Here is a 20,492-nt window from a genome sequence, read left to right as displayed (position 1 = left end):
CATGAAACACTAAATATATATATATATATTTTTTGTGTGCAAATGCTTTCAGAGTGAGGTATTTAAGTAAACTATTTTTACACATAATCTTGTGGATATTTTATGCCTTTGATCATATGCAATGAAAAGATACAAAGGAGAGAAGTAGCAAAGCTCACTGGCCAGAGCCAAATCTCCATCTGAAGCTATTCAGCGTTCCTGTTTCTAAAACCCACCAGCTATTCATAGTATAAGGGACACAACTTCTGTTTTGTTACTATGGTTGATGGGGGCTGGAGGGGGGGGGGACAAGCTGCATACTCCTATTGACCTCATAGTTTTTTTTTTCCCATTCTCACTGGATAGTGCTTTACTTTGTCATTAACTTCAAGAATAAAGGCCTGAAAGCATAGATTTAAACCCAAGCCTCCTGTACACAGCCTCAGATAAGAAAACATATTGAAGGGACATACCAGGTCTTTAACAGTCCAGTCAATAGTGTGTGCTTAGAAAATACAATCATTCAAATACATCATTCAAGTGCTGCTGTCATTTTTTTTATGTGTGGGCTTTCCTACTTTCGAGGACCCCCGTTTTAGTTTCTGTTTATTTTGTAACACAATCTAAATGAAGTGGCAGAGACTTGAAACACAAAGCTGCAGTAGTTGTAATCAAACTAACATGGTGTTGATCTATGTATCTATCATGTAACGGTCCGACAACAGAGCTTCTCCGTTCATCTGCCACATGCATTATGAAGTTATGAGGTTCAAAAGAGACGAGAAATAATTATCAGGCAAATGTTCAATTGAAATCAAATATCTTCTGACTGTACATGTTACATTGGCGATACGTGAATTTATTTTAATGACTTCTGACTTGATGAACACATGAACATATCATCTGGATCAATCTCAGATGTGTGTTCTCATTGGATGAGCAGGATCGGATGGAGCCACATACGTGTTGCTAAACAAAAACGAGTAACACTGTAAAGCAGTGATGCTTTCACAGCAAAATTGTCACGCGTGTGTCAAAATGAGGAGCTTGGCTGAGGGCTTACACAACAACTGTTGTACAGTATCAGATAGGGAAGTGAACAAGAAGAGAAAACACTGCTGCTAAACCATCTGATCAACTCCCAGCAGCCTCTATATCTGCAGACGTGTGGCGGAGCCGTAACGTAGGCTTGCAGTCAATTCGACATGGTTGTTCATCTCTCCTGACTACAAATGAATCGTACATTGTCAATGTTTTCTAGTCTTGATGACTACGCAAATCGCTTTACAGTACAGTTTTACCATTCACACACATTCATATGGGGCCTTTATGCTCTCTATCTCGCATCACTCATACACTGGCGGCACAGCCATTCGGGCCAATTTGGAGTTCAGTATCTCGACCGAGGACACTTGGCGTGGCATGTGAAATGGGAGAGATAGGGATTGAACTGACTCTTTACTGGTAAGTGGACACCAGCTCTGTCTCTTGAGCGATATGCTTCCCAGAGTCCAATCAGAATCACTTGTATGGTGTGACGGGCCTCGGCAGAGTCTTATTTCTTCACAGGTAAAGCGTTCCTCCACCCTACGCACCTCCAGGGGATTCTGCCTGGAGCAGCGCTCAAAGTCCCGTGGTCCCCTGTTGTGGCTGTCACCTCCCCCCAATTGCGAAGACGACCAATCCGGCTTCCTTGTCCACGTGGGCAAGAATACAAGAAGCCCTGGGGGATGTTGACCGTGGCGGCTGAGTTTTGTGTGATCAGGGCGCCATGGTGTAGGACTAGAAATAAGTGTGTATTGGTTTGTTCTAATGTTTGTGAACGTTAAGTGAAACATTTGTTCTGTGACTACAGGGTTTTCTGGGCTATAGGTTAGTTTGTTCTTTTCTTTATCCCACTGTGCATTGTGTTATTTCACCAGGCCTTATGGGTGACGACCGAAATGTATTTACATTGCTTTATATTATATATGAGGTCAAGGTATGTCGGGTAGTAAAGATGATCGAGGTGGCAGCTGATGGTGGATCTTGATGGCAGCAGTGGATCATGATGATGGATTATAATGGTGGATCCTGATCGAGGTGGCAGCTGATCGTGGACTATGATTACAACAAGACTACTTGACATTCAATATCTCTCCTCAGATACTCAACCATTACTGACTATAATTCCTCCATTCATTTATCTTCCTTCATGCTACAAACTATTTACTCTAACCAATGCTGTAAGTACCCTTCTATTTCTCTGACGTTCTCCATTACACGTGGCATCTATTGCACTTCTGTCCGTCCTGGGAGAGAGATCCCTCACATGTGACTCTCTCTGAGGTTTCTACCTTCTTTTTCTCCTGTTAAAATGTTTTTGGTAATTCCTCACTCTTGTTGAGGGTTAAGGACAGAGGATGTCACAGCTTGTTAAAGCCCTATGAGACAAACTCTGATTTGTGAATATGGACTATACAAATAATATTTGATTGATTGATAAAGACAGTTTTTTGGTTTTCCTTTGTGTGAAACCGTGAGTAAGGGGAGTAGGGACCACGATTAGGAAGAGGGGTGGTTTTTGTTCTTTTTATGAGTTGGCGTCACCCTCCACCCATTGTGCCAGAATTTGTGTTCGCTGTTTATTGTGGTTTATGTAACACATATAGCACTTAATTATAAAAAGCCTGTGATGCCGGACACCATGGGCGCTGTGTTGCTTCCCTTTTCTCCTAGACAAATTCTGGGTTGTAACATATGGAGATCTGTCCCACTGACCAAACCAACACAAAGAGCTCTGATAGGGAAAGGGATTTTCTTTTTGGGAATAAGAAAAAAAATGAAAAAACATTGTATCATTGTTCTCACTATTCCAAGATATAGGTAATATTTTTTTTTGTTCTCTTTCCCAAAAAATATTTAGTTACTAACAAAATACAACCTTATAAATGTGTACATGCTTCTGTGGGTGAAGCACTGAATTTTAAGGTGGAGTGGATTACTTAAACATTGCATTTTTAACATTTACACTATTAACAAATATAATATTAAACCTACATTTTAAATGAATGCTTTGGGAAATGACATGGAATAAATTGATAATGTAAAACAATCATTTGACTTAGACAACACTAGTGCTTCATAGGCCTACAACAAAAATAAAACACCAATCAATACATTTACCACCAACTATGTGCCACAGTGGATATATATGCAGTCGGTGATGCTCCTTTGATTGTTAACATCAACAATGATTATGGTAATTTGAAGATGCTGCTCCTCAGCCAGCACCAATGACCAGTATTTTTCACAGCACATCTTATTAAGCTATTCAAAGCTAAAAATATTCCTCATTCTTTTCAATTGAAAGCAGAGGAGTGATATGTACAGAGTTGAAGATGACTCTGCTCTGGACTTTTAAAAATAGATTGTAAGATTTAAAATTAGACAGACACACACAACAGTGGACATTCTTTTAGACACAGAGCTTAAAAGACATGATGGTACCTATAATCTGTTTGAATATTTTTCTTTGTTGATATTTTAATTTCCTCCCAAAGGATTGTGGATTGCGGTGTTACTGCCTCATAAGATGCAATATTAATGCATCTGAGAACAGGACAATGTTTCTTATATCTTGTCATACGTTTAAGTGGTAGAGCAGTGTTAGGAGATACAGCCAAAGATTGTGGGGATACAAATTCAGTAAATAATACTGAATGCGTCACGTGAGCAGTTGTCTTACAGGGGATGTAACCTGGTCTTTTTTAGGGCCTGCTCTTTATTTTTCATTCGGAAAAAAGGCATTATTTCAATAGTAAAAGTCAAAAACAATATCTTCAAATAGTCATAATAAATCATCACAGACAAGATGAATCAGAATGTACATACAAAAATTATTAATGTGCCCCCCCCACACACACACACACACACACACACACAGAGAATCCCAAAAGGCCTTCAGATGTATTCAAAATGTCTTACATGGCTCTACTATATATAGCTTCAAAGACCCAGATTCCCTATGTAGGCAAGGCACACATGCATGCAAGCACATACGTACATGCACGCACACACACACACACACACACAGACTCACACAAAATGTTCTGGCACAATTTGGAATACTCGAACATTACTATCTGAAAACAAAGCTCTCTCTCACACAAACACACACACACACACATGCACTCACGGTATGGGAAGGAATGGATAAAGGCGCTGGATAAAGGAATGTGACTAATGGAGGAAAGTTGCTTAATGACAAATTGTCAGATTGCAGAAGCCATTTTCTTTGCTCGTCATTTAGTTCTTTCATCCCAGAGTGCCGTTAAAATATTCCTCTGCTTCAGGCTTCTGCTCGGTCACACTCTCATTTCATCTAAGTCCCATCCCTGCATTTTCTCTCTCTCTCTCTCTGCTTTTCTAGACATGGCAGCAGAATACCCACAATTTGGATGTTCTCAAAAACTGGGTCATAAAAAAACACTGCATGCTCACCAATTCCGGACGCTTTGACTGTAAACACAGTATAATGAAAATAAAGAGTTGTATTCATTGTGAGATAGAAGCCAATATGAGGTTTAAAAAATACAAATGTTAAAATACATTGCATTTTATTGTAGCTTTTATTATTGTGTTATCCATTATGTATTGATGGGGTTTGAATTTGTATTGCGTCTGTGAGCTAAATTATCACCTCTTCCACTTTAAAACACAATTGGACAGAAATGCGAAATTAAGAATGGAAAATATAAAAAATAATTGCATGTGAAATTAATTATTAATTAATAAGTTGGTGTGTAACAACTAAACTGTCAAAAACAGAAGTCCCAAACATTGTGAGCCTATGTCACCTCCCCCCAAGTCCTCAGTCTCTCTCCCTCTCTCCTTCTGATCTGAAATGACTAATTCATCCGCGTGTTAATCTATCCCTGCCCAGACTCAGCTCAGTTTGTGCAGGTGTTTTCAACAGGAATGAGCGGCTGCCACAAGTCTCACACTATATGCAACACAGTGACGAATGTGTAACAGTGTAGTGCCATCTACTGGGACTCATCACAGCTGATGATTGATCTGTGGGTTGTATAATGATCAAGGAACAAGAGGCCAGTGTACAGCAGCAACCTACAGGCTGGAAACACTGCTCCAGCAATCACGATCATGTTTCCCTTCCCCAGCTTCTTTATTCAGAGAATTGTTGCTTGTGTATTCATTGTCATATAAATACACACCCATACACACTCAAAAGGTTCACTTGACACAAATCATACTCAGAGGAGAGACAAAAAACTAAAGAATAAAGTATTACTTGTCAATTTAAAGTCATTAATCACCCCCAAAGAACACCTGAACAATCACATGTTTTCTCTCTACTGACACTCCGGTACAGGTGAAGGTGCTCTCCCAGCCACCCCCACAATACCGCAACACACACACACACACACACACACACACACACAGTGACAATAGACACATCTGTATAGTCAGACTGGGTGAAAACATAATTGGGTCTTTATATTTGTATATAGAGAGTTGAGACCTAATCATAAGTGGTTTCTCGAGACAAATTCAGCATGCATGTTAATACTAGGTCTGAACAGCCAAAGTGAACCGTTAGATGAAGAGCTGCCATACCTCTCCAACTTCTCCACCAGGTATCCAGCTCCCTTTATTGTGTCCTGCTATTTGCATACTCATGCTGTGAGCAGCATAAAATCACCTCACCTCTTCTCACAGATCGATGGAAAAGGAAAACTATTGGTTTAGTTTTAAAGCAGATAATTTCCTGCTATATTTACATTCGATGTCCACACCACTCTGGAGTTTTCAAGCCCCTGATAGGGAAATGCTCATATGGACGATAATTGTTTGCATTTTAAAATAAAACTGTTTGAATATCACCTCAAATCACATTTGCTGTTAAATGGTCTGTATTTATATAAACCATTTAACTTGATGACCACTCACATCACTTTACAGTACTGTTTTTTTGCCACTCACTCATGCACACACAAATCTGTGCATCCGTGTGCGGCACTTTCTTTATCTTGCCCAAGGCACTAGTTCAAAAAACAGAAACATCCTTTTATTATCTTATCATTTAGTCCAAATCCTCATGCAACTACAGGAACTACACACACAAACATACATATATATATATATATAGCCTACTTGTGTAAGCATGAAGATGCCTTTAATTATATTGTATATACAGCTCCTATTATCAAGCCAGTCAGGAAATTCATGCTAACATATAAATGTGCCAAGACTACTAAAATTAATATAAAAAAATATACATAAATATAAAATGGCTTAACTACATTTGTGTTGGCAAACTGACTACTGTCTATTCTGTGGTTATGAAATTCCACCTTAAAAAGCAACAATGACAACACCACATATTTTAAACTTTCAAACGTAAAGAGAAAATATTGGTTTCACAAATATTTGCAGCTACAGATGTCTAAATGTTGTCATTTAAGTGACTAAATGCTTAACCAGAATATCAACTTTTAATAATTTAACAAAACCCTCCACCCAGCTAAGTGGAGAGTGATCTCCAAGACTGAATCAAACTATTTTATTGTTTTCATGTTGTTAAAGATCTTCAGCATTGCAAACAATGAAGGAAAAGAAGCCTTTGTGTTCACTGAGGTTAGGTGAGAATAAACAAAAGTACAAAATTCCCCCAGTGTAATTCTGTTATCAATAAATTACCAATTAATCCTTAAATCAAATTCAATCACAGTTTTTTTTAAATACTCACAGCGTTATTCATTTACATGGGGTAAATAAATTATGTGGGTAATACACAGAAAATGTCCAAATCTGAACATGAAAAAAATAAAAATAACATTGATAAATAGACTTTTTAAGCTTCATAATACACTGACTTGGTGAACAATGTGATTCATGGAATCACGGTAAACATTAGAACAGGGGAATTTGTAGTGCACTCACTGTGGACATGGCACTAAACTTAATGCTGTTTCATAGGTTACACAACAAATAGATGGGGTTGTCGTGATTCATGGCCTCTCCAACTAACTGATGTTAACAGCACTGAAGTAAACCTCAGCATCACAGAGAGCTCCAGTCTCAACTGTGCACAGGACCGATGCTTCTCCAACTGGCACAAACTGTCGCTACGCATTTGCAGACGCATTGACAGATGCTGCATATACACCCTGTGTTTCTCTCATTTCACCCTGGAGGTACGAGCAGGTCCATGTAATGATATGTATACAAGAGGTGTTTTCATGGACACGATACCACACACACACACACACACACACACACACACACACACACACTCACCTGCTGTAAATACATGAAGGTGAGGGCGGCGCAGGACAGCTGGGGACAGGCGTCCACGTTGGGTAACGCTACGCATGTTCCTCCAGGATGCTGCATGTTCCCTCCTCTGGCTGACAACACAAACCCCCTCAACCCCGACAACACTCAACCGTGGTGTGAGGCACAGGCGGGAGCAGGAGAGAGGGGGAGGAGGAAGAGAGAAAGAAAAGGTACAAAGAAAGAAAATAGAAAGAAGGAGAGTGACCAGAGATGGAGCTTCAAAGGAAGCAGCAGCCGGTCCCGTACGATTGAGACGCGAGTGTTTTCTGCTCGCAAGAAGGTGGGACGAGAGAGAGAGAGAGAGGGAGAAGAGAGAGGGAGAGAGAGAGAACTACTGCAGTGTGTGTGTGTGTGTGTGTGTGTGTGTGTGTGTGTGTGGAGGCAAGCCAGCAGTCAGTGTGACTGCAATCGCTGGAGCGTGAGGGAGGCAGAAAATTGTCTGTGTGTGTGTGTGTGTGTGTGTGTGTGTCAGGGAGTCCAGCTATGTGTATGTGTTTTGTTTCCTGCAAAATATGCTGATCTCTCTCTCTCTCTCTCTCTCTCTCTCTCCCATTCTCTTGATGAATTGAAGTTGCCTGACATGTGTTACTGGAGGCAATCGTGGATGCTGACTACAGCAACAACAGCCTTCAAGCTTCCCTCTCTCTATATCCATAGTTTGATACCAATCAGATAATGCTTGCAGATGAAAACATTCAGATATTAGCTGTAGTTCCTCCTCCTTGGTCATCAGTTCTTTTCACTGGCGTTTTGCAGGTTATGAATGGAGGGGCGTCAGCGTCATGAGTTACACATGGGCCTAGTGTGATCTATAGAATCCCTATCTCCCTCTGATTCCACAGCCTTCCTATCGCTGAGGGAGCTTCCCTCTCCCCTGTTAGAACACACGGCAGCTTATTATTTGGTTTAAAAACAAGCTTCCAACTTGTGTCTCTCTCAGTCTTTGAGCTGGGCAGTGAGAAATAGTGTATTGTGTGACCTGGTTTAGATTTGTGCAGTGTGGCTGATTCTGCTTGGTAGTCAATGGCTTGATGGGCAGAGAGGGCGAGACAGGCTCTCTCAGGTAGTTTGGATGTCCGTCATGTGCAGCAGTTTAGTTAATAATGTCTGGCTTGTTTCAGCTCCCTCAGTTATGAATACTGGGGAGCTCTGTCGGATGAGTTGTTGGAGTGATGGGACATTTAAAGATGGATGTGAGGGACAAGTGGTTGAAAGACCACAAGAAGAAGATTTAAAGGTCCAGTGTGTAAGATTTAGGTTAAAGGAATCTATTGGAAGAAATTGAATATAAAATAATCCTAATGCTGATTTCACTTGTGTGTTTCATCTAAATTGAACAAATTGTTGTTTTCTTTACCCTTGAATTGGCCGTTTATATTTTAATACTTTATATTTACATGGGGAGGTGGTCCTCTCTACGGAGGCCGCCATGTTTTTTACAGAAGCCCAGACCGGACAAACTAAACACCTTTTGAGTTTTTAGAAGGCTGCCAATGTTTCTCTTTCACATTTGGAAGGGGAGGGTGAGGTTGGGGGTATTCAGCTGCAACATCAACTTCACCACTAGATGTCACTAAATTCTACACACTGATCCTTTAAAAGGACATTTTTTTAGGACATTTCTGGCTCAAGTTGCATGCGGTTGTAGGTGGGACAAATCAGACTTTAATAAAGCTAGCTGGATACTGGATTATTTTTGGAATGGAAGTCAAAAGACTGCATGGGCCAGCTCAAGAATGCAGAATTAACAATGATGAGTTATTTGAGGCCAAAAGTTATGGTTGGGAGAAGACAGAACGATACACCTGCTTTTCCTCTGTGTTGCTAGCTACTGTGCTCTACAGAATATTCTCACAAAACATGGTAATATAGGAATATAGAGTAGGCGATTTGTAGGGGGAATGAGGGGGAGATCCCATCCTTTTCCGCAATGACAAAAAAAAAATTCCCCTTAATAGCCTGCAAATTCTGCCATCTCCTCTCCGCCACCCACCCCCACCTCCCCTATGAGGAAAAAATGCAGCATGTGCAGATAAAGAATTTGTGTGTGCAGGTGAACATGTCTGTCTTTCACCAGATCGGACTGACACAGACATTTACAGGAGTTACAGTGATGATCTCCGTCATGGCAACAGCATCCATAGAGTCACTTTTGGCTTTTTGTCAACAAAGTCAAAGCACAACATTTGTTTTGTTGCAGCAATAATTTATATTAAGCTGAATGACAGAGCTTTTTTTTGCAAAGTTGTGAACTTGGTTCTTAATATTTCTTGACCTATAAATAGTAGACAAAAAATAACACAGATTATGTAGATCATTCAAACCTATATATAAACCACAGCAATGAAGCAAATCTTAATCTTAAAATATTCATTACTCATCAACCAAGTAAGATGAATGCAAAGTTGTCTAAATTGGCTTAGTTTACTCTACAACATCCAGCACACAAACAATACAAAAGTGACAGTATATAGTTTGAGGAATAATTCTGACGTAGCTCCAGAGCATTAACACAGGCCAAGAAAACAGCCCATTCTAAACAAGCATGATAAGAACAGGAACTGCACTAGTTCGGTTAATGCTGCTAACTAAATCACAAAAGGTTCCGTTTATTTGTATTTTTTTTAAAGTAAAGGGGAATGCTGCTCTTTGCCTCACTCTCCTCTCTACCTCATAAACACACTTATCTTCTGTCACAGTTTAAATGTGCATCAGCAGCACAGGCAAAAATCCTGTGTGCATTGGTGACTGGTGGTCGGTGGCCAGCCATAAAGATTTACCATTTTCAGCAGGTAGGCAGTATTCAGCATCAGCCCTACAATGACTATCTTCTTAGGTAGGATGTTCATTTGCCGACAATGACAGACGGGGTGGATTTCTAGTACCTTTATATTTTATATTATAGCCAATAATTATCCTAAATCAGTCCTGACATTGTTGTGAGATTGTTTTCAGTATTAACTAAAGTAGTAATGCTTTATCTACCTTTTATTTTCATGTGAATTTGTCGTGTATTCTGGTCTGTCACCCCGTCGCGCTGTGGTATGTTCACTCAGGAACCTGTCTCTCTCTACGTCTGCATCAGGAGCTGAAGGAGACAGTTATGTTTCTGGAGTGTTCTGCTTCTAAGTGTCATTCCAACGGTTAATGCATGGCACTGTGTTCACTGTCTGAAAGAGCAATATAAGACAGCTTTAATGTACAAAGCACAAGTCTGTACTGTAAGGTGTTTTAGAATTATTTCAACAGTTAGTGCTGCGTTGTTTTTGGCTGTGTTCCTTTGAAGGGCTGCTTGTTTAGAGTATCGCCTGGCAGTTTGCGCAAGTGACCCACGGCATTATGGGAGATGTAGTTTTCTTAAGGGATTTGTCTAAAACAAATGTGGAGTGTATTGTTTCTTTCCTATTGTTGTTTGTGAACCCACATTGAGTCATTATGGTAACTCTGTAATGTGAAGGCACACAAGGCATGGTATATGTATTTTGTTTTGCATTTGTTTTACATTATGTAATGCTTGGTTGTTGGTACACGTAGAGTTACTGTGTTCACTCTGTGATGGGTCAGATATGTGAGGCAAGGCGTATTTATTTTTATTTTGCAGAGGATGTGAGCTGATGCAATCCCTGTCACATGTTGTACCATTACAGATTCATTCAGTAAAAGAGATCCAAAGAAAGCTGTGTGCCACTTTCGCTGTGCACGTTCAGTTCGCTACTGCTGGGACACACCTCCACCCCCAACCAATCAGCTCCAAAAGCTAATTATCTGGAGATACTTCACAAAGTAATATTCACACCAAGTTTGGTCAAAATTAAACCACGCACGAGTTATCTTACACAATGCACACACACACAGGCACACACAGGGGTGAAAACAATACTATGCAGCACGCATGGTAATGAAGAATGAAATTAGAACTGTTTAGAATAAAAAATGATCCTTGTTGAAAAATTGTTGTATAGACAGCAGTAATCTAAACATATCATTACAACGAATAGATCTGAAGTCTGAGTCATTAGTACACAGTTTAAAGATGGAAATGGTCAACCATCACCGCCGGCCTTCATTGCCCATTTTGCTCATTATATTTCATGCATCATATGAGTAAACATCATGGTCAGGTGAACAATGTTACAAACTTGATATTAAGTGAAGAGGTCATTGTTGCAGAGGTTTTGCACTGCGGTAAATCAGGATTGGGAAGAGAGGCAGCTGTAGTTGTTGCTTGCTGTCAGAGAGGTTGTGAAAGAGATAGCACTGGGGTTTAATCAGAATAAACTTGAACTTGGGGATACAGTGTGATCAGATGGCACAACTTGAAACCCCTCAGAATGTCATTGATTGTGTCAGGGAGCTTGTACCAGTCTTCTATAGCTAATGCCTCAAACAAAAAAATAAAGCATCTTCACAAGCATGAAGTTCACCGGCATCTCCACTCGTCGGTCCACCATTTCAGGTGATGTTGTGAAATAGCATGGAGCATGGGCGTTTTGTATTCACTGCTGTTGCCATCATTGCAATCAGCTTCTCAATTATGATTCCGTCAGTGTTAATAATTAAGGATTTTATCTGGAGCTGAATTATCAGCAGAGGTCTCCTCCTCTCTGAAGCAATTGGACCTATGTGATTAGATCCAGTAAGACAGTGAATGCAGCAGTTTGAAGTTTAAAACCTGTTCAGTACATACGAGGGCTGGGAGCCAAGTTGTCATTCGTATTTGTTTCTCTGACAAGTTGAAATTCCACACTACGCATCATAATGCAGTCTTTCGGAATAATAAGGGGACCGTGGTGTTTAAAGTTGACTGCGGATCCTTATCTACTATACACTTTGCAGCTATTGAACATGCCAAAAACTCTTTTGAAGAATTGTAGACTAGAAGAAGAGATGGAAAAAAATGCTTTCTGTTCTCAGTTGTGCTGATGGTTTTTTCAAAGTATACTTGTGCTATATTGCTCCTTTAAGCAGAACAAACACTGCCAAAGATGACTGACAGCACACACACACTAAAGAGGGACTGTTGTTGGGTCAAGCCTGTAAATTGACAGGGCACCTTGACATTTTAAAAGACTATGAGTAATTTTAATACAGAGGTTAAAAAAGCCAGAGTACGATATTTTTCTGACCTTATTGAAAAGAACAGACCCAACTCTAGGACTTTGTTTAATGTTATTAACCGTGCCACAGAGACTCCTCCAAATGTCAACATGGACTCCTCCCCCAGGAAATGACTAGAATTTGTAATCTTTACTAACAACATCTCCAGCGCTCCCTCTCCTGCACAGGACACAATTTGTAGTCCTTTGACACAATACCTTTAGACACACATTGAGGCGATTAATAAAATAAAACCATCACCATGTCATCTTGACATCGAGATTATGAGAGAAGTATTTAGATCTTTTAGCCACTATATTCTCTGCCTGATCTGCATCTTACTATTGACTGACTCTGCCTGTGCCTATTTATAGAATGCAAGTGTTGAGGCCCCTCTCATAAAAACCCTCTTTAGAAACTAACCACCTGAACATTGTCAGGCAAGTTTCAAAACTGATCATGTTGTTTTGATGACCTGTGGGGTAGCTCAGAGGTCTGTCCGTGGACTTATCTGGTTCTCTTGTTACCCCCGGGACATGACATTTACAAACAAGTGAGCTTCCATTCTTATGCAGATGGCATACAATTATATTTCCCATTCACCCCCAATGACTTTTATCAAATGAATACACTCTAACCACATCCTTGACCTTAAATGTTGGATGGTCCAGAATTTCCTGCAGTTAAATATTGATAAGACTGAGATAATTAATGTTTGCCCTGACACAGACAGTGCATAAACTTTAAAACATCATATGCCTGTTAACACAAAGTTGTCCAGTGCTGTTTTTTGAATCTCAGGAAGTTCCCCTTTTATGCTTTGTTTCTGCTCCTCCGGAAGACTAACTTCCGAAGAACCGCACACAAACACATTTTATTAATTGCGAAGCCATTACATACATTTCTATAGAATCACATAATCTACTGTTTCTGCATTATAGGACTACATGTAACTTTGTTACGGTTTATGATCGTTTGTTTGTCTGACAACAAAAACGCTAAACAATAATCAAATGAAGGCAGTTACTAATGTTTTGCATGTACATTAAAAAGTGTTAGGTGGTGGAGATCAGGAGAGGTCCAACCAGCTGAGAATATCTCAAGACATACTGTAAAAACTACTCGATTTTCACGTAGCCGGGAAAGACATACAGTAAAAAACGCCAGAATATTCTATTCTATACTATCATTGAAGGAAGACATTATGAACAACCCCAATTTCTCCTCAGCACTGGAGCCAGGCTGACAGAGTCATATCTCTTTAAGTCCATCTATTCCTCTAACTAGCAGTAATGATTCCATGAGGTTCTTTACAAATAAAAGTATAACCATCAGGGAAAACAAAATTCACGACCTCCTCCCCATAAATAGCCCAGATACACTGTGTAGTACAGAAACCTTACACCTGGGACACACCTGAGGCAGTAGTGCTGCGAAGCACCAATTCTCACACCGGAAGCTTATTTCTTTGTGCCAGTCAGCCCGCGATTCTGCTTCTTCTGCCACTTTGTAATCACACATATAGCTGATATTTGTCCTGGGTAAGTAATAACTTCAGTCCAGTGTGTAAGATTTAGGTGAAAGGGATCTATTGGCAGAAATTGAATGTAGAATAATCCTCATGATGTTTTCACTAGTTTGTTTCATCTAAATTATATGAATTGTAGTTTTCTTTACCACAGAAAAGGTCCTTTATGTTTAAATACTTTATATTTACATGGAGGGGATCCACTCTAGGGAGGCCGCCATGTTTTTTACATTAGTCCAGACTGGACAAACTAAACACCTTTTGAGTTTTTATGACAACTGAAGCTACCACAGGTTGTTTTTCATGTTTGGAAGGAGAGGGTGAGGTGAGGGGTGTTCAGCTGCAACATGCAACTTCACTACTAGATATCACTAAATCTGGGAAATTGAAACTCCAGGAGATCAGCAGGAAAATCATAAGTATGGGATGCATATTTGATCATTTATATCGGTTAAAATCAATTTTCAGTGGGTTTTCTGGAGAAAAAAAAAACAGACATCAAAATCATCGCTGCAGAGCCCAATAGATTAAAATGGGCGCTGAAAGGAAGAGGACAGCATTTTGTGGCGCTTCACAGCACTTCCGCCTCTGATGTGTCCTGGGCGTGAGAGCCACCTGTAGCACCAGATTTATATTCGGACCCCTTTTCTTAGATAAATCTTTCTAAGATGACCTCACAAGTCTCTTCCTCCAAAAAAACTACTCTTGACACAAAGCTTATTATAGATCGATATTAGACCTTTCGTTCATTTCCAAGATCCTTGAAAAAACTGTTGTTAATCAGTTCTGCGATAACTTGCACAATAGTGGTTTGGTGAAGAATTTCAGGATTTAGAATCCATCACAGTACAGCAACAGCAACTGTTGAAAGTTAATGCCTCAGATAATTGACTCATCAAACGTTTCCTGCTGAATCTTAATGCCACATTTGACACCATGGATCATACAATTTTTTTACAAGGACTGGAACAACATGAAGGGATTTAAAGAACAGCACCAAGCTGGTTTAAGTCGTACTCATCAGATAGATTCCAATTTGTTAATGTTAACAATAACTCCTCCATGCACACAACAGTTACTTAGGGACTTCCACAAGGGTCTGTGGTGAGACCAATACTTTTCACTTTGTACATTCATCAGAAAGCAGCAATAGCTAAAGAGTTAATGGCTTTTTATTTTTAACAATGTTATTATTATTATTATTATTTTGTTTGGTTTATGTTTTGCAAAGGTCTTTATGGTTTCTTTTTGCACCATTGTTACGCAGATGACCCATAACATTTTTTAACATAGAAACATGTTCCCAGCTCTACTGTGAGGAACCTTGGAGTTTCTATGACAGCCTTCTTCCACCGGTGCAATATCACAAAAACTAGAAACATCCTGTTTCAAAAAGATTGCTGAGAAACTACTCAATGCTTAGGTTCCTCTTGTCTGGATTATTGTAACTCTTTATCATCAGGAAGTCCCCGTACGTCCCTGAAAAGCCTCCAGTTGGTTCAAAATGCAGCAGCATGAGCGCTGCTATAGGCCTAAATAGTCTGAAAATGCTCTGTATTTATGTAGCGCTTTTCTAGACTTGATGACCATTCAGAGCTCTTTACAATGCAGCTTTTTGTCCATTCACACACACACTACTTATACCGTGCATAAGTGGGCTGCACTTTTTTCTATGAGAAAGGCACAACTGTCAGGCGCAAAGTTTGGGTTCAGTATCAAGCTATCTATATTCCACTTCTACTCTATTCCCCATTTCTTTCCACTCACCCCAAATTGCTGCCCACATTGAGCCTGGTTCTGCTACACCTTTCTCCCGATTAATAAGAGAGTTTTTTCTCTCCACAGTTGCAGACTATATACAATTATATATATAATATTGTATGCTCTCAGTCTTATTATGTAAAGTGCTTTGTGATGATGTATGTTATGATTTTACGCTATATCAATGAAATTTATTTGAATTGAAATCAATTTTATTGAATTAGTTTGCGATTCCACAACTATAAAAAATATCATGTTATAATATTTACCCCATAATTTTGTAACTTTGTTGTGCCGGCTGCATTAAAGGGGATCTGCTATACCTAATATGACTTGACAATGTGAAGACATCCCTCCTGCAGATGGAGCACATACTGTTTGTCCTACTCTCAGATGGATTTAAAGGGAGTCACCAGAGTAAAGGAAAGACTGTCAGAACAGATTACTAGTTCTTGTGGAGAGCTGTCAAGAATCAGCCAATGCACTGCCACTTAGCAGACCCTTAAAGTGGACATTTTATAGTAACTATGCAGATCCTTGTGTGAATCTCAAAAACCATGACTCAACTTGATAGTCGAGAAAATATGTAATTTTGTGTTTTGACCCTGTAAAGGTGAAAAAATGATTTTAGCCTGAGCAAATGGCTGCAACTGCATAGCCCTTGGCTATGAGCTGCCTTTTATTCATTCATTAAATTAAAGACACACTCCCTCTTTTTTGCTCTGCTTTCTTTCAGCTCAATCCTTGGACCACATGTTTATTTTGCGACCATAGGATGCATTAGTGAAGACTCATCCGCACAAACACTTTTCCCACTAATCAAAAATTCCCTATTAGAATGACAATTTAGAGCAAATGCATTTTTAATTGAACGCTACATAATAAAGATGGGGAGTTCCCTCTGAATGTTGCACAGAAACATAGATTGCTGTTCATTCCTAAATAAAATGAGGTGTTCCAACCCATAAAACAACTGCTCGCATGAAACAACTTCCGTAGCACAGTTCCACCAAAGCCTCCATGTCATGCTCACTGCTTCTCTGATTTCTATCAACAAAAATGACCTCTGCTTTTTTATAATTCCTCCTTGAATCCGAACTCTGTGAAACACTGTACGGGAATTCACTTTTACTGACACCAACTTAAAAGTGAGCAAAACATGGCAACTTTAAAAGGGAAGAAGATTACTAACAGAGGCGTATCTATTATTTAAACTTTTACTCATCATCTGAAGCACCCAGCATTTATGTTTAGTTCACTGTTATAATGATAATCGGTCATTTATTTATAATTGTATATGTTTACAAAAGATATCTATGTACATTTAGGAAATGTCATTCTTTTTGTAAAATGTGACTTGAACATTGAGGTAAAATAAAACAAATATATTCCATATGGACACCTAAAATTATCAATGTACCATACGGAAATCAAACTAAATATGAAACTGATATTCCAAAATTCATAATTGTAATTATATATATATATATTTATATATATATATAGTGTTGACAGAGAACTGTGCATGCTTAACAGAGAAATGAACAAGACAAATGATGTCTGAATGGATGGGCCAACAACTGTTATTTCATGTTGTTTGGTTGCTAATGAGCAAGTGGGTATAACCCAAAGTCATGAGGATGTCGTCTTTACACACAGAAAATGATGGCTAAACTGGCATGGTTCAAACATTTGTGTGTCACGATTCAGTGGGTAATGTAGGTCTGCAAACTACTTCAGGATGCAGTTTGTCAAGTGCATTTTAAACGGTTCACAAATCTCGCTGAGGCCCTGGAGGAATATTCTGATGTCCTAATTTGATCACAATATTACTTCAGTCAGGAACACTTTGTCATGATTTACCCATTTGTTGCAAATGGGGATAAAGTTATGATTGGCATTGAAGGCTCCATTCCTTGGATGTTCCCTGGATTAGCCGAGCAGCGCGCTAAGATAAAACAGGGAACATGTGCAGAACCCCCTGTTGGGTGTAGCAGGCAATGTGCCTTCGTTTCTATGCTAAAAAGGTGGAGGCTGGGGTGGTGGAGGCAAGTTGCCGGCAGCAGCTGTGAGTGGCAGTGCAGCTGAGCAGGGATCAATGAGGATGAGGTCGTATTTAAAGGGACCGCTTTGGTGAGAGAATGAGCTGTGATTGGTGGGTGGCTGACGAGCACCCGTAACTATCGGTAGCTGACAGCTGAGCACATGACTCTGTGTCCTGCATGAACTAACACAAGATTCATTTAAGATAGCACATAGAAAATCCCTGTGGGGGGTCACTGCTTCATAATGTTTGTTAGACCAACAATCATATAGTTGTGTAGAAATTGCTAATTTCTGAAAGGTTTAGTTATTTCTTCTTTGTACAGATGTGGCGTGAAACAGATCACAGCATCTCATTTCTAAATTCTTTGTCTTTCTTGTTTGAGCCGAAGAAATGAATACTGTCTTTTTTAAAAGCATATAATGTAGGTTTTCTACGTTTCAGATTTTATAGCAAAATGCAAAATGACTTTCTCAAACTCAACAGCGACAAATCTGAAATCCTCATCATCAGCCCGAAACCAATTACCAACTCCTGCTGCAATTTCTCCCTCTCCATCGACGGCTCCACTACACACATCCGTAACCTCGGTGTCATCTTTGACCCAACCCTCTCCTTTGAACACCACGTCAACCACATTACAAAAAACAGCCTTCTTCCACCTAAAAACATTTCCCGAATATGCCCCTCCCTTTCCTCCTCAGCCGCTGAAACACTCATCCACGTCCTCATCACCTCACGACTCGATTATTGCAATAGCATCCTTTACGGCACATCCACCAAAATCAGCAACGAATTACAAAACATCCAAAACTCAACTGCCTGTCTTCTCAGCCACTCCTGCATCAGAGACCACATCACACCCATCCTTCAAAGCCTTCACTGGCTCCCCATCCAACAAAGAATACAGTTTAAAATTCTCCTCATCACATACAAACTCTCCACAACCTCCACCCCTCTTGCCCCTCTGACCTCCTGCACCGACACAATCCCAAACCACGACCTCAGATCCACCAACACCAACCTCCTCACCCCTCTTACCCTTTCCATGCACCGAAACTGGGGGGACTCCCTCTGGAAGTCTCTCCCCCAACACCTCAGACATTCTCCCTCACTCACCTCCTTCAAAAATGAACTCAAAACTCACCTAATAAATCTGCGATTTATTTATGTTCAATAATTGTTTTTAATGTAAAATAACTGTCTATTAACTTCTATAATGTTACCTTGTTGATATTGTTTTTACCGTCACTGTTTTTACCATGTTTAGTGCCTTTGACTACCTTTTAAAAGAGCTATGCTACTAAAATGTATTATTATTATTATTAGTGATATAATTTGTTTATTGTGAAGCAAAACAAGAAAAAAAGTGAGATAGGACAAAGTAAGGCATGGATAGGTGCACTCATCAAGATTGACACAAGGAGGGATGACAAAAACTGATTTCAGAATACAGGGGAGAAACTGGGGCCTTGGCAAAGTTTGTTATGGTAGTGTATGATTCTTGTGTGTGTAGGTTTGAGAAGAAATCGAAACAGTGGAGAAGGGGGAAAAAAACAAGTTGCCTTGCTATGCCAGTGATAGCATTTTTTTTAAATGGTAGAAAATACATGAACTCCAATGTCCTCGTTGTCCCAGTTGTTGTCTGTAGATTTGCAGTGTCTGGTCTGCTCCTTTTCCTCTTTAACCCGATCATCAAATATCTTTTTTTACATTCAATATGTAAAAGACCAAAAATAACCAATTCATTTACTGTAGAGTTTTCGTCTTGAAAAATGACATTGCATTCAGGAAGTATTCAGACACATTATTTGTTGCACAATAATGCTAAAACTAATTTTCCTTATCAATTTACACTCCAATAGATTTTTTGATTTTTCGTGAATTTATTAAAAAGGGAAAACTGAAATATTCAATTCAATTTTATTTGTGTAGCACCAGGGGTCGCGTTAACTGAATATTTTCCGTCATTGACCGTTTTTTTAAAAACGGTGACGGAAAAAATCTGAGGGCCATCCGTCATTTTGACAGATTGCAGGTTCTCTGGCGTCACACTGACACATGTAGACGCGCAGACATTTTCATCTTTATGCACAGAGTACGTTGTGGAGGTGACCAAATCAATCAAAAAAAGATTCCCATCGGAGCATCTGAGCATCATCTCTGACCTGGACACCGTACTCAATGCATCTCGCTATCCGGTTGGTGCTGACAGCGCGTTAAAGAGCTATGGACAGGAGGCTTTGGAGCGCGTCTGTGACCACTACGGGTCAGAGACCGGTGCAGCTGATCCACTGGTGCAGAAGGAGCGCATGCTGCGGGATTTCCTACCGCTGAAGCGGGTGCTTGCAGGATCAGGAAACCCCTCGTTCAGAGAGTCTTGCCGACTTCTGATCACTTCACTTGGAGAAATGTTCCCTGATTTCAAAACTTTGGCTGAAGTGGCGCTTGTAACTCCAGTTTCCAGTGTGGCGGCAGAGCACGGATTCAGTCTCCAGAACAACATCAAAACAGCCATGAGAAGTCGTTGTTTGAACGCATATATCATGAGCCATTCATGTTATCAGCTCCATAATTGGCATGTGTATTTTTTTGTGTCGTTGCCATTTTGCCTTGATTGAGATGGGACAGTGTCAAGCATGAAATGGACAGATAGGGGGAGACATGCAGCAAAGGGCTGCAGGTAGGAGTTAAACTTGTGCCGCTGCGTATATAGGGCGCCAAGGAAGTGTAGTATTTGGT

General features: G+C 39.8%; 1 protein-coding gene across 10 annotated transcripts in view; it reads right to left on the bottom strand.

Annotated features, from left to right (window-relative positions):
* Positions 1-20,492, bottom strand: part of rbfox1 (RNA binding fox-1 homolog 1) — a 161,873-nt gene that overhangs the window by 111,153 nt on the left and 30,228 nt on the right. For 2 of the 10 annotated variants that reach the window (XR_011241088.1, XM_069525141.1), the window contains exon 1: positions 7,282-7,707. The exons of 1 other annotated variant lie outside the window; for it this stretch is intronic. Coding sequence is in view for 7 of the 9 variants with exons in the window: in XM_069525141.1 (XP_069381242.1) it covers positions 7,282-7,377 (96 nt within the window). In the remaining 2 variants the exon portion in view is untranslated. Of the gene's footprint in view, positions 1-7,281; positions 7,716-20,492 lie in introns of those variants that run through there. 7 more of the 10 variants (XM_069525139.1, XM_069525138.1, XR_011241089.1 and 4 more) reach the window with 6 other exon arrangements.

Source organism: Paralichthys olivaceus, chromosome 5, assembly GCF_024713975.1.
Source record: "Paralichthys olivaceus isolate ysfri-2021 chromosome 5, ASM2471397v2, whole genome shotgun sequence".
NCBI lineage: Eukaryota > Metazoa > Chordata > Actinopteri > Pleuronectiformes > Paralichthyidae > Paralichthys > Paralichthys olivaceus.
The sequence above is the reverse complement of the archived record's forward strand: the minus strand, read 5'-3'. Positions and strand labels throughout refer to the sequence as shown.